Source organism: Penicillium robsamsonii, assembly GCF_028829455.1.
Source record: "Penicillium robsamsonii strain IBT 29466 chromosome Unknown utg000006l_segment0_segment0, whole genome shotgun sequence".
Classification (NCBI taxonomy): Eukaryota; Fungi; Ascomycota; class Eurotiomycetes; order Eurotiales; family Aspergillaceae; genus Penicillium; species Penicillium robsamsonii.
The window spans coordinates 1,041,282-1,054,365 of record NW_026643224.1 but is presented as its reverse complement, the minus strand read 5'-3'; the positions used below and the strand labels follow the sequence as shown (position 1 = coordinate 1,054,365).

The following is a 13,084-nucleotide window of genomic DNA, read 5'->3' as shown; positions in this document are numbered from 1 at the left end:
CCAAATATATACAACTAGAAATAAGGGAAACACTGATACTGTAATCATTCACTTGATTATATCTAATTCGAGTCTATCATTTTAGACTAATTTAGCAGACTAATTCTCCCTGCAGTCAATGCAAAGACAATAGGCATATACGCGCCTGGTCCTACTTCCTTAAGCACCTTGCAATGCTCAAGTCTTCGCCGAGCAGCGACCTGCGACTCATCAATCTCCTTGCACTCACCCACAGGTCCAAAAGCAAATCTCAGGTCGGCAGACCAAGGTTCATCACCATTGACAAACCGAATCCAACGCTGCCGCATCTCCTTCCCAACAACGCTAGCCGCAGGATTGAACGATAGATCAACGCCGTCGAAGAGGAATAGCAGATCAACCGCATGGTGTGCTCGACTTGATGGCTGCCAGGGATTAGACTGATCTATCACATATCGGAAGACACGCTTGTTGGCCGCGCGTAACTTGTCGGTAACGACCTCGACGGGAAGCGTATACCGAATATCATTGACGAGATCTAGAGCTCCCAGCTTCGCAGCAGTTGGGCGATCGCCGACAACTTGATACATTTTTCGAAGCTGGGTACCCCATTGCTTATCGCTGTCGAATGCAGCTGCGATCGTCTCCCCGTCGAGGAGTTCGACGCCGTTTCGCCAAATAACAGACTAAGACCGGTTAATTACGCCCCGAGAACCAGTTACACTTAAGGCTTTACTCACCTCGTACTCAACATCACCAATCATCACCTCTTCAACCTGCTCAGGCTTGGTCTCCCACCCTTCCAGCTCAAGCTCCTCTTGGATCCACATTGTATTCACATTGCACTCTTTCAGTGCTTGAACTAGTACAATAACGGAGGATTCGCGCAGTGAAGTTTGACCGAGCTCCCGTACCTTTGCCTCTAGTACTTTAATAAGGCCATGTCCCTTTTCGACTGGTAGTGGTGAGGACAAATAAAGAGTTCCAGACGCCATCACGGCTCTTTTCACAGGAGGGCCAGTAATGAGATGAGCATGGGTATAGATAGCGCCGGCACTTTCGCCAGAAAGGGTAATATTTTCCTACACGCAATGAGCATAATTCGCAAGAAACGGCGAATATCAGACTTACCGGATCACCCCCAAAATCAGCGATATTCTGTCGCACCCACTCAATACCCAAACGCTGATCTTTCAGGGCCAGATTCTTTTCTTTACCATCTCCAAAACTGAAGATATTTAGGCGGTAATTGATCGATATAAAGATCATAGGCTTTCCTGCCTCGATAGAATCTGCGACAATCTTGGTCGGGTCACAAATCTTAGAGGCAGCAGAGCAGAATGTGACAATCTGAGAGCCGCCATGGATCCAGACGAGAACAGGAAGAGGGCCAGTCACGTCAGACTTGGGAGGACATGTAATCTCTAGATTCAGACATTCGAATTCGTCCTCTGCTTCCGGGGCAATGTGAAAGTCTTCTGGGATACGGAGTAGATGGCGGACATCCACATCTGGTTGAGGACAGATCGGACTGTGTCAAATGTCAGTATATTGATTCATTTATACCTCAAGTCCGCTGTGTAGTGGTGAATATAGCTTACCCATATTTCGAGGCATCAACAACGGCTCCATTGAATTGGCGCACAGGCTCGGCTTTCTCGAACCGTGCCGGCACACTGGCATATTTTATACCCAGGAATTGATGAACGGGCACATTTTGATCACGCTGGATGCCCTTGAATGTGGCATTCAGGGCTAAATGTTGGATTTCAGGAGTGGCCATTGTAAAATTTCAGATCTGTAGAACTGGATAGGTATCAAAAAAAAAAAAGAAAAAAATACAGATTGGAGAACCCCGGAGTTGGGTGGCATGGCTCGGGGCCACGGCTGATGTTCTTTCAAGCAAGTCCCGAGCCTATATATTAGCCCTGTCGTGGGGCTGCGGGGAACACTTGTGGGGAGAGAAACTTGGTTCCTTTTTGTTATTTTTAAATTTCTATTGGAGCGAGGGAAATGTTGTTCATGTGATATGCACAATGGTGTTAGAGTGGAGTGCTGGAAATATCAAGAGGGTTGATATGGCTGACAATTCAGTAAGGCTAATTGAGATATGTACATAGAACGTATGAATTATTAGTAGATTTGTTTGGGTATGCCCACTCATGGGCCAGGTGCGCTGTCTGTCACTTGCCCTTCATTCTCTGACTTGACCGGCTTTCTCAAGATCCAGCCACCAACGAAGAGCAGGATTGGGATAGATGATATGCCAGTTATCAATCCTAATGCCCATGCCATCGCCCCCCAACCAGCCTCCTGACGAATAAATCCCGCAAAGAACGGCCCGATCAGACTTCCAGCCGCAAATCCCATATTCGACAGCCCAAAAGCTAGAGCCATAGCGCCACCCCGACCGAAGATATCAGGAGTTTTATCTTCCTTTTCCTTCACAGCAAAGAAGACCTCCATAATGAGTGGTGGCATAGCCACAGCAATGCACACTCCAACACAAGCGAGGAGAGCACAGAGGAGAATCTTCTGCTGCATCGAGTTATGCATGACAAGACGTAGGAGCACCAGCACAGGAACGGAAGCGAGGAATGCCGCTGTGGTGATGTAGCGACAGGATTTGGGGTAATTGTCGATAATATAACCCGTCAGTGGGTCCAAGAGGTGTGGCACCATGAGTGGGATGAAGATTAAACCTTGGCCACTTTGCGGCCACCGGAATGTCTCTTGCACGAAGAGTGGAAGGACACTGTCAAATGAGGTCAGAACTATTGACAGGATGAAATATCCCCAGACGGACACGACGAGACGGGGCGAGGTCAACAAAATGGCGACACGCCCGAACGCACTCCGTGAGGGAGAAGGAGATTGGGATTCACGGGCCTCAGAGCCGTTGGTTGGTGACATGGGACGTTTTAAGGATCCACGGGCCTCAGAGCCGTTGGTTGGTGACATGGGACGTTTTAAGGATTCCCCGGACTTTTTTTCCGTCGATTGATCTCCATGTACAGAAAGTGGTGTCATCTCCGGTGCAAGCCATTTGATAGCATGTCTTCTCTCGATCAACACCAATCGCAGGATGATATCGATGGCGATGAAAGCAAAGGCAAGGCCGAACACGGCATAATATCCACCATGCTCATAGACAACTCCACCAAGAAGAGGCCCGGCTAGCGTTCCAATACTGATAGCCATGGAGACATAGCCAATAGCTTGGCCGAGGTCGTCCTTTCCCACAGTGTCTACCATCAGTGCCAAGCCGGCTGTCCACACCACCGCAGCGGCCGCACCTTGAAACAAGCGACCAGCAATCCACAATCCGATATGGGTACCGACACATAGCAGGGCGGTCGCAGCGGCCAGCGCAACGAGACCAACCAGCAAAGGCCACCGACGGGACTCGGCTCGATCAGCGATGTACCCGACAACGGGCGAAAAGGCTAACAAAGCAGCCGAATAGAGAGCGAGAAGAATCGATGTCCAGCTCTGAACATCCCCCTCTGAAATCCCGACTCTGTCTTTTAATGCAGTTGGCGTGACCGGTACGATAAGACCGTACATGAAGATATCCGTCCCCGTAGCAAAGGCGACGACGAACATGATAAACCATTTTGATGACCTCAACTCGACGAATTTCGGTTTCTTTCCCTCCTTCTCAGATGAGGAAGGCCACCTCCATAATGTCATGGCAAATAGAGGTGAGAGTGAGGGTAGAAATCGCAATCGTAGGAGCAGATCGACCCCACGGGCGAAAAGGGAGTTCGCGTAAAGTCGGAAGTCGAGATAAAGAAATAATGAAAGAAAATATGTGCAATGTGCGATGAGCTTAATTTAAGATCAGCATCGCATAAGAAAAGAAGATGAAACTAGTGAGTCTCAACGAAGTTCGTAAATTGTCTCCGATCGGAGCCCGCGGGCCCCGACTGCAAATCTCCCGAGATTTCACATTCCGATGTGTTAGACTGGATATTATACTTGCGAGAATTGGATTGGTTGGCCTATGTAGGATGTAGCATGTATATCTGTCAAGTGACACAATATTTGGAATACGCAAAAATATGCCCCAGTTTTCAATTGAACGGTTTGAATTATTACTTTACGATCTGATCTATACACGGTACTGTTAACACAGAATATTTACTCCTCGATCACAGACGAGCTTTAGGCACTTGACTCTTCAGTAGATCTCTCAGCTCCCTACGTAGGATCTTTCCACTTGGCGACTTGGGAATTTGCGACAAGACTTGGATGCCCCCCCGCAGACGCTTGTGGTTGGAAACGCGCTCATTCAGCCAAGCGTGGATCCCATCAAGAACAGCCTTCTGATCCCGGTCCTTAGCTTGGCGACTCAAAACCACAAAGCCAACCGGGAGCTCAGTGGCCCTGTCCTCCACCCACATTCCAGTCACAGCCGCATCCTCCACATCAGGGTGGTCGACGAGCTTTCCCTCCAGCTCGCTAGGGATGACCTGCAGTCCCTTGTACTTGATCATTTCCTTGATGCGATCCAGGATGGCGACATACCCATCTCTATCGATGGTGCCGATATCACCCGTGCGGAACCACCTCGTCCCATCTTCGTCCACGTGGTATGACTCTTCCGTTGCTTTGTCGTTGTTGTAATAGCCGCCCACGACGTTCGGACCACGGCACCAGATCTCCGCAGCCTCTGTGGACCCGTCAACTTTGACAGCTGCGTCTTTCATGGACTCGGGATCCACAAAGCGGAGCTGCATGTTCGGGGCAAGACAGCCCACGCCCGTATTCCGCTTATCCATGCGGTAATTTGGGACGATTGTCGCCAGGGGGAGGTTTCTGTCAGACCCCATGACTGGGTACAGAATACCTCTGTCTTGGCAATGGCCGTGAGCTTGGCCTCGAGCGCGGAGGCTAGTTCGATTGTCAAAGGTGCAGCGGCGGACATGATCTTGCGCACGCTGCTTAGATCGTACTTGGAGACCCGTGGATCTTTGACCAACAGCAGAGCAATGGGTGGCACCAATGACAACTCGTCTGGTCGGTATTTCTGAATGCAACTGAGGTACAGATCGAGGTCGAATTTTGTCATGACGGCCACTGTTGTACCCCACATCAAACACTGACACATGAACAGGTTGAATCCATAGATATGGCTGAATGGCAAGAATGCAACGGCGGATTTTCTTGCTGGTCGCTGGGAGGGAAGACCACCGTCTAGATAGTGACGCCATTGCTGGATATTTGAGGTGATATTCTTGTGTGTTGTAACGACACCCTTGGCTGCGCCTGATGTTCCAGATGAAAAGCAGATGAATGCCGGTTGGTTATCTGCCTCGGACGGATCTATAGCGAGGAAATCATCGGGGGCAAATGTGCTGGCGAGATGATTGCATGTAGGTTGACCATTAACTGGCGATTGGCCATCTATCAAGACGATCTTCTCAATGGATGTTCCCTGTGCTGCTTTTTGGGCAGTCTCCAGCAAAGATGAATGGACAATGATGAATCTTGCCCCGCTAGTCTTGAGTTGAGCATTCAACTCAAGTGCGGTCAAAGCTGCACTGGTTGGAGAAACGATAGCCCTGGAGCCGATAATTGCATGGCATACCACAGGGTAATCGATTGTGTTGGGACTCAGCAATGCTACAACATCGTTGGGCTCAACGCCAATGCTTTGCCGAAGGCCGTTGGATAGAGAGCGTGTGCGTTGAATCACATCTCCAAGAGTATATTGCTTTCCTGAAATAGCGTCGATGTACAAAGGACGGTCCAGGGGTGTGTTGAGAGGATTTGAGAACAGATAGGATACCAAATCAACTGATTTGATATCCATATCTGGATATGGGGAACGGTAAATAGTTGGCATTTTGGATACAGTCACTTCCCGAGATACATTCAAACCAAAGGGCTCAAATGCTATAGATCCTTAAGTATATTGTCAGATACCTCGGGAGTAGATCTCGGCATTGAGGGCTCCATATGTGTCCCGTAGAAAATGTGGGCCCCCACGTTTAGCCCCCCACGTTACGTTTTTAATTGGATGATAAACTCGTCCTTTACCAAAACTCGGCCCTCTCTAGCTTCCTCGGTTCAACATCATTTCGCATTTCCATAGATCCCTATGTACCTATGTAAGCAGTGACATACAGCCCAGAAGGCATCGACACCTGCCCAGGGCTGTTTGTTTTGTTTTGTTTTGTATTGTTTTGTTTGCTTTGTTTGCATCTCCCCTTTCCACCACCAAGTACAGCGATTACAGGATACAAGACCGAGACCAGACTCTGACGTTGATCATGATCCTCCCTGGGCGCTCTCTCATTGCCCGCTCTATTATCCGAAATGTCAAATATCCCACACTTCAGGCCCAGCCCTGCGGTGTAGACCTCACGCTGAAGCGCGTTCTCAAATGGACCTCGCCCGGAACGATCGACTTAGATAACAAACTTCGCCAGCCGGCCTCGACTGAAGAGATACCCTTTCTATCAACAAAGGAAAATACAAACCCATATCTAGATCTCGCACAGGGTTCTTACCTTGTGGAATTCAACGAGACCGTCTCCGTTCCTCTGGATGTGATGGGCGAGATTTTCGTTCGCAGCTCATTATTTAGATCCGGGGTGACGATACATGCCGGTGTCATGGATAGCGGGTACGAGGGGGCTGTCGGGGCATTAATGCAGGTTGTCAATCCCGCGGGGTTGCGGCTGTATCCTGCTGCACGTCTGGCGCAGTTTGTGTTCCACCAAATGAGTGAGAAGGTCGAGGGTTACAATGGAATTTATCAGGGGACGAGATATTTGCAATAGTCAAAAGTATTCATGTAATTACGCCAATCGATGTCTGCTGGTCTATATCGCGCCGATTTGGTTGTCTACTTACCCGAACGCGACCCACCGATATCATTTATTCTAAACCCTGAGGGAGGGGCGGGCAGCATGGTACGGAGTCAAGAGGCGTAAAAATCCCCCTTTTGAGGGCCGTCTTCCAAACTGACAACCACCACTGCCTTTGCATTTGCGCCAAATGCGTAGGCATCGTGGGATCGTCGCCGTTTGCAACACCGGTCAGTTCCCGTAGTGCCCCAATCGCTTCAATGCAGATTTCATGCACCCATGGCACATCTGCTTCCTCAATAGTCGCGATCTTATTTAGTTTGGATTCGGATCTAGTGTTGCGGTTGAGTCGACCTACACACTGCGTTCTCCCACTCTGATCGCTCTCCAAGAAGTGTGTCCAGCTCATCCTCTCTACCCGCCCTCTCCAGAAGGGCATGTCGAGTTCAACGTAAAAGTCCCACCCCCAGTGTCCATTCTCTGTGGTGGTATAAACGTTTAAAGACATAATGCCTACCTTGGGTTCTGTGAGATGGAGAGTGCGAGTTGGAGAAGAATGGGTAGAATGGGTAGGATTTGTGGCCTTATATAGTCTACTACCGTGAAAGAAACCATGGTTGTCACACAAGTTGCTGTGATGTTGTGGTGAGAAGTGGCAAGACAATGAAAGCATTCATATGTGAGAAGGCATTGTCTTGAGATATACAATTCTGCTACAAGATTAGAATCAAAGGGAAACTGAAAGAAAATGAAACCTGTTTCTTGACAAGAAGCAACTCCTAGACAAACGTCTTCTTCAATTACAGCCCAACGATGCATATTGTTTTAATATTCTCGTATGTTTTACAGCTATCGTAATCTATATGATGCTCTCAAGAACGGTCGCAGAAGACATAAAATCACAGGCAAAAACAAGTAATTTCAATGCTATCTAGATACCAACAGAGTCGTAACTGTAGGGCTGATGTCTGATATGGTGTGTATGGAACTACAGACTGCTTGTGTTAGTACAATATCTCGAAGGACACCAAACCAAAGAAATAACTAACTCATCACAAAGGCTTAAAGATCCCCTTCCTAAAAGCCATCTCCACAACATCCTTCAGCCACTCTGTACAGCGGTATAGCGGGGTATCAGGATATAGTCGGGTTCCCTTGAGCGTCACCTGGGCCCGCGGGGGAAGAACTGCTAGGCAGCATTCCTCCCGGAACCTCTCCAGATCTTCTTCCTCAATGATACCAATCTGCTTTTTTGAGTCTGGCACATGCTCAGGCAGCACCTCCGGGTTGGGTGTTTGCCTGGGTGTGTAATCCATGCCGTTCAGGATTGTTCCGGTGACATGGTGCAGCCAGCCCCTGTCTTCATTGGGATCGGTTTCGATGTAGATGGCGATGTGGTTTCTCTGCGTACCGATCGATTCAGTAGTGAAGACTTTGAGAGCCATGGTTTATGATGTACGAGGCTGTGCGTGGAATAATTCTGGGCGCGAAAGTGTGTTGTTTGGAATACTTCTGGTGCGAAAGCCGGGCTTTTAAGATCGAATGGATTGCGGTTTCACTTGTAGTCTTGCCTGGGGTCAAAGGCCACCACACTCCTATGATTATATTTACAAAGATCTTGCTGAGCATGTTTCATGACCCCTAAAAGCAGGCATGCAAATCAAATGAAGGAAAACGTCGTCACTTTGTGATAAAGGAACACAGTTCCAGATAATCATTAGATGCCTACTTCTAAGTTGGCAAATTTTGTGCAGGACTACGAAAAGAGACTGTGATTGATATAAGCGCAGACTCTTGGATATGACATGTTCTCTTCCTCCATAATTGAGTGAATGGGGCTATTTCACTATCAAAATATGCATTGTTGAAATAAAATAAAGAGGGCAAAAGTCAGAACGCCTTCATGGCTTCCTGCCAGGTATGCATATGACGCTGAAACAATATCCATTCCAGGGCTCGCATGTGCCCAGTGTACAAAGAACAGATGACGGTATCGTGTCTGCCTAACCAAATCTGATCAGGATTGGAAGTTCATGCTATAGCCACCTGTCTTCGGGTCCTGGACAAAGTTGAAGTTCTCTGTTGACAGACCAAATGGACTCAGAATCCCATTGCCGAGCTGTCCAAAATCAGTATAGCTCAATCATCTTGACATGGATATTAGCAGGGAAGAAGTACTCACATCCTTCAGCTTGCCCATCATATCACCCATCTCCTTCTCCCGCGCCTTATTGATGCGCTCGGGAAGTTCCCGCAACGCCCGTTGAACAACTCTTTTATCATCTGCCGGAAGGTTTTCAATCGCAGCAAGGGCCTGGTAGTCCTCTGCGGCACCTTGCAGACTACCCCAGCCACCAATTTGTGTCTTCGCCTTTGCGCGTCTCATGAGGACTTTGGCTCGAAGTCGCATCACCTTGCTTCTCTGCTCATCCTCCTCTTGCAATCGTTGTAGTTCCTTCAACTCGGCTTCTTCGTCGTCGCCGGATAGTTCAACCACGGCATCTGTGTGTTTGCTGTCGGGTTCTGGGATTTGTTTCCCCTTCGACTCCTCGCCCTTGTCCTCTGGTGGCGGCGGGATAATTTTATTCAATCGTTCGATGGAGATGGTTGCGGAGTCTACTGCGGCCTTCCAGTCTTCCAATTTCAGATGGCAAGCAGCAATATTACTGTGAATTATGGCGACATCGTAGTCAAGGTAGATCGGACAGGAAGCGAGAGCTCGATCGTAGCAGGAAATGGCTTGGTCATAGCTTGTCGCGAGAAACAGCTGATTTGCCTCGGATTTGATTTCGTGGGCTTCCTTCAGGAGTTGCTATCGCAAGGAAGGTTGAAGTCAATATGCGACTCCGGTTATAAGCTTGAACACCGTTAAGACTCACGGCTTCTTCCTCGGCGGGGAAGTGGGCATCGTGGAAGACATCTTCCTCGCCACTGTCATCGGCATCATCGGGAGTACCTTTCCCGTCGCGTTCGGGCGCATTAGAAGGTTTGCTCATTTTGTGAGTAGATCGTCGTCGGGCGAGAACATGAGATGTTGCCAAGGGCTCAATCACGGGACTGATACAGATAACGTTTACTCCCCGCGTCTTATCAAAACCTTGTCAACATCCCACTCCAACACTGGTAAACAGACCATACAGCCATGACTTCCACGAATGAGTGAGTAGAACGTAGTGGATTATTGTCGCAGTTGAACATCAATTGACTCGGTTGACAGCCTTCCTCGCATCCGAGCATGTCTCTTCGACATGGACGGCTTGTTGATTGACTCAGAGGATTTGTACACCATAGTTACGAATGAAATCCTCCAGAAGTACGGCAGACCCATGCTCCCTTGGTCAATCAAGGCGCAGCTTCAGGGTCGACCCCAGCCGGAGGTTCGTCTCACACTATACCATTATATACTCGCGTACTTACTCTATATTTAGTCCAGCAAGATCTTCAACGAGTTTGCCCAGCTCCCCATCAGCGAGGAGCAGCTGAACGAGGAGCGATCAGCTCTTCAGCGATACTACTTCCCAAAGTCACAGCCGCTCCCCGGTGTGCCGACTCTGTTGTCCAACCTTGTGTCGACGCAGTCAACCGACGAACCTGTGTATATCGCGCTAGCAACATCATCCCACAGAGGCAACTACAAATTAAAGACTGATCATCTGACCGAGCTGTTCTCGGCGTTCCCCGAACCTAACAAGGTTCTTGGTGATGATCCGCGCATCGGTAAGGGCCGAGGCAAGCCTCTTCCTGATATCTACTTGCTTGCTCTGGAGACCATCAACATTGAGCTGCGCAACAAGGGCAAGACAGAGATTAAGCCAGAGGAGTGCCTTGTGTTTGAGGATGCGGTTCCAGGAGTCGAAGCTGGTCGTCGTGCCGGCATGCAGGTTGCCTGGTGCCCTCACCCTGGTCTCCTAGGAGCCTTCAAGGACCGGGAGGAAGAGGTTCTCGCTGGAGCCACGGGTTCGCACAAGGAGGAAGAGAAGAGCGATGCTCAGAAAGAGGCAGAGGAGCTCCAGGCCTGGCGTCTGCAAGGATCCGGGACACCTGGAAAGATCGGTGATGGGTTTGGTCAGCTCTATTCCACTCTGGAAGACTTCCCATATGCGAAGTATGGCATTCGCATTCCTTGAAACCCTGATGTGGTTGTCTGAGGCAGTACATAGTATCGAGTTTGGACTTTTGGATGTCAATACATGTTACAGGAGACCGGGTAGAGCATCTAGCTAGAAATAATTTACATTCACGCAGTGATTGACGGCTTTTTGATTTCTGAATATCTACAACGCTCCTCCAAGTTCGCGGGTTGGGTGAGATATATATAGTCGCTAGTACAACAGGTGTGTACCATGGAGTCGACCCTTTATGGGGCCTCCCAAGACATTTTGGTTCTGACTGTCAGGAGGCAAGTGCACTCATTCCACGATGGTTTCACCAGCGACTCCAACTTTGACAGCCTTCTTTTGGTGTGGCGACGAGAATACTGAGATAGCTGCGATAGCACTTGCAGGTATCTTTCGTTTTTAGTCACCTCTCTCGCATTCCAGGGTGTATCACTGGGTTGTCCATTGGATGATTTGTTCAATTGGCACTTGATATCTGCCCTATACCAAATAAAGGGAGCAATAAGATCTGTTTTCTTTTTGCACATCACGCTGCGGGCTCGGAGTCATGGTTTGTCTGGGTTTCTGACAGCAGAAATGGCATTGACCAGACCTTGAGGCTGTTATCCGCCTGCTTAGTGTTTTTAACTGGAATGTCTTCGTCAGACGAATCATCTGAAAGAAAATGTCGCTGCCCAGAGCAGGTTGCAACAACAGTTCCCATGGGGTGAAACATTGTACTCGTCACGGCATCTGTCATATATCAGCACTGGGCATCTTGGGAATTGTTAAAAGACTTACCATCATGTACCTTGAACTCCCAATCGGGGTCCTTCCCACCTGCACAGTGCTCTGGACTCCTCCAGACCCTCATAAACCCATCGGTACCTCCAGCCCAAATCTCATGGGAGCCATCAGGACCAGATGAAACAACATCAATTTTCATGCGTTGGTTCGTATAAGCCTTGCGCCCGCGCAAGTGCCCAAGCAGTTGCCCCGTGACCCGAACATCATAAACCAAAATGCCATCACTCTTACGCTCAGCGACATACAGGTACCTGCCACAAGGACTCCAGACAAGCTGTGTAATTCCGCGCCCCCCAATCTCACGGTTTGCGCTAGTCCTTGCTACGCTAAAAGTCCCAAGGAGCTCACCCGAGCCATTTGAGCTGTACAGTCCAACGTGTCTGGTGAAAGTGCCTGCAGCAAGGATACCGTCCCCACTGGGGTTCAGAGCCAAGGCTGAAACAATGCCTTTCATGCCGATACCGCCGCCAACAATCTGCTTGCGTTTGCTGGGGATTGTCGGCATTGAAGATACAGGGCCTTGTGCTCCTGTTCGGGACACGTCAAAGAGACAAATAAGGCTATCTGAGCCGGTGAGGAAGTGAGTTCCACCCAGCGTGGATGGATAGATCATCGAGTGTGGTGTTATGAATGCTTCTGTCATTGGATTTATCAGGGAGTAACTCGCCACTGATGCAGGAGCAAGGGCCGATGATAGCCGAATTGGATGATCACGGACAGATGAGAGGAATAGGGTGGTAGATGGATCTTGAAGGTTGTAGAAGGGATAGATTGCGGTAGCATAAGTCGGCTCCGCTGATCGTAGAATAGAGTATGGGGATATCTGGTGGGTAGGCTTGTCCTCCAGTAGATCCGGTGGCCTGGCTGCGTAAGTGAAAGAATCAATGGCAGGAACGACGCCAACTTACAAGATCCATGTTCTAATAGAATGATCCGCTGAATCTGTCAGCAGGGTCGTTCCGTCCGGGGTCCTGTGCAAACATAAGGTCAGTAAATATTGATCATAGGTCGCTGTGTTAGAGACTTACCATTCTGCACTCTTGAAATAACCGAGATCGGTATCTTGATCAGTGGATTCATCACTAGAGATTGCCGCAGATTGACTTTGAACCGTTGATGATGAAGTCGATGAGAGTCGCGATGAATTGATTGGTGATAAATATCTCCCACTGTGTCGTTTGGTTGATGCCACGCATACTGGCGTCCACTCTTTGACATTCTCGTTAGCCATAACGACGAATACCGCCGGATAGACTGGGCAGTTGTCTTTTCTGGAAATCTTAGATGATGACCATTTAATCAACGGTTCATTTGACTTCAAAGTTCTCAATAAGACCAGATTCGAAAGGAGAATGAATAGGTCGAGTAGGACATTGATTGGGT

At 48.9% G+C, this 13,084-nt stretch overlaps 8 protein-coding genes across 8 annotated transcripts; 2 read left to right on the top strand and 6 right to left on the bottom strand.

Annotated features, from left to right (window-relative positions):
* Window positions 1-86: 86 nt before the first annotated feature.
* On the bottom strand, window positions 87-1,762 carry N7447_010140 (uncharacterized protein; the record flags this gene model as incomplete). The annotated part of the gene is made up of 4 exons (XM_057234402.1): window positions 87-665; window positions 720-1,061; window positions 1,111-1,510; window positions 1,581-1,762. The coding sequence occupies 4 exons, from the start codon at window positions 1,760-1,762 to the stop codon at window positions 87-89; spliced, it is 1,503 nt and encodes a 500-aa protein (XP_057081686.1).
* A 377-nt stretch (window positions 1,763-2,139) lies between these two features.
* On the bottom strand, window positions 2,140-3,672 carry N7447_010139 (MFS transporter; the record flags this gene model as incomplete). The annotated part of the gene is made up of 1 exon (XM_057234401.1): window positions 2,140-3,672. The coding sequence occupies one exon, from the start codon at window positions 3,670-3,672 to the stop codon at window positions 2,140-2,142; it is 1,533 nt and encodes a 510-aa protein (XP_057081685.1).
* Window positions 3,673-4,133: 461 nt separating this feature from the next.
* N7447_010138 (AMP-dependent synthetase/ligase) lies at window positions 4,134-5,797 on the bottom strand (the record flags this gene model as incomplete). Its single annotated transcript, XM_057234400.1, has 2 exons — window positions 4,134-4,754; window positions 4,832-5,797. The coding sequence occupies 2 exons, from the start codon at window positions 5,795-5,797 to the stop codon at window positions 4,134-4,136; spliced, it is 1,587 nt and encodes a 528-aa protein (XP_057081684.1).
* A 460-nt stretch (window positions 5,798-6,257) lies between these two features.
* On the top strand, window positions 6,258-6,770 carry N7447_010137 (putative dUTP diphosphatase Dut; the record flags this gene model as incomplete). The annotated part of the gene is made up of 1 exon (XM_057234399.1): window positions 6,258-6,770. One exon carries the CDS (start codon window positions 6,258-6,260, stop codon window positions 6,768-6,770), a length of 513 nt encoding a protein of 170 aa, XP_057081683.1.
* A 1,079-nt stretch (window positions 6,771-7,849) lies between these two features.
* N7447_010136 (uncharacterized protein) lies at window positions 7,850-8,242 on the bottom strand (the record flags this gene model as incomplete). The annotated part of the gene is made up of 1 exon (XM_057234398.1): window positions 7,850-8,242. The coding sequence occupies one exon, from the start codon at window positions 8,240-8,242 to the stop codon at window positions 7,850-7,852; it is 393 nt and encodes a 130-aa protein (XP_057081682.1).
* A 572-nt stretch (window positions 8,243-8,814) lies between these two features.
* Window positions 8,815-9,793, bottom strand: N7447_010135 (uncharacterized protein; the record flags this gene model as incomplete). The annotated part of the gene is made up of 3 exons (XM_057234397.1): window positions 8,815-8,916; window positions 8,980-9,609; window positions 9,677-9,793. 3 exons carry the CDS (start codon window positions 9,791-9,793, stop codon window positions 8,815-8,817), a joined length of 849 nt encoding a protein of 282 aa, XP_057081681.1.
* A 146-nt stretch (window positions 9,794-9,939) lies between these two features.
* N7447_010134 (haloacid dehalogenase superfamily protein) lies at window positions 9,940-10,924 on the top strand (the record flags this gene model as incomplete). The annotated part of the gene is made up of 3 exons (XM_057234396.1): window positions 9,940-9,956; window positions 10,015-10,174; window positions 10,226-10,924. 3 exons carry the CDS (start codon window positions 9,940-9,942, stop codon window positions 10,922-10,924), a joined length of 876 nt encoding a protein of 291 aa, XP_057081680.1.
* Window positions 10,925-11,441: 517 nt separating this feature from the next.
* On the bottom strand, window positions 11,442-12,932 carry N7447_010133 (uncharacterized protein; the record flags this gene model as incomplete). Its single annotated transcript, XM_057234395.1, has 4 exons — window positions 11,442-11,647; window positions 11,696-12,561; window positions 12,610-12,672; window positions 12,730-12,932. 4 exons carry the CDS (start codon window positions 12,930-12,932, stop codon window positions 11,442-11,444), a joined length of 1,338 nt encoding a protein of 445 aa, XP_057081679.1.
* Between the last annotated feature and the right edge of the window lie 152 nt (window positions 12,933-13,084).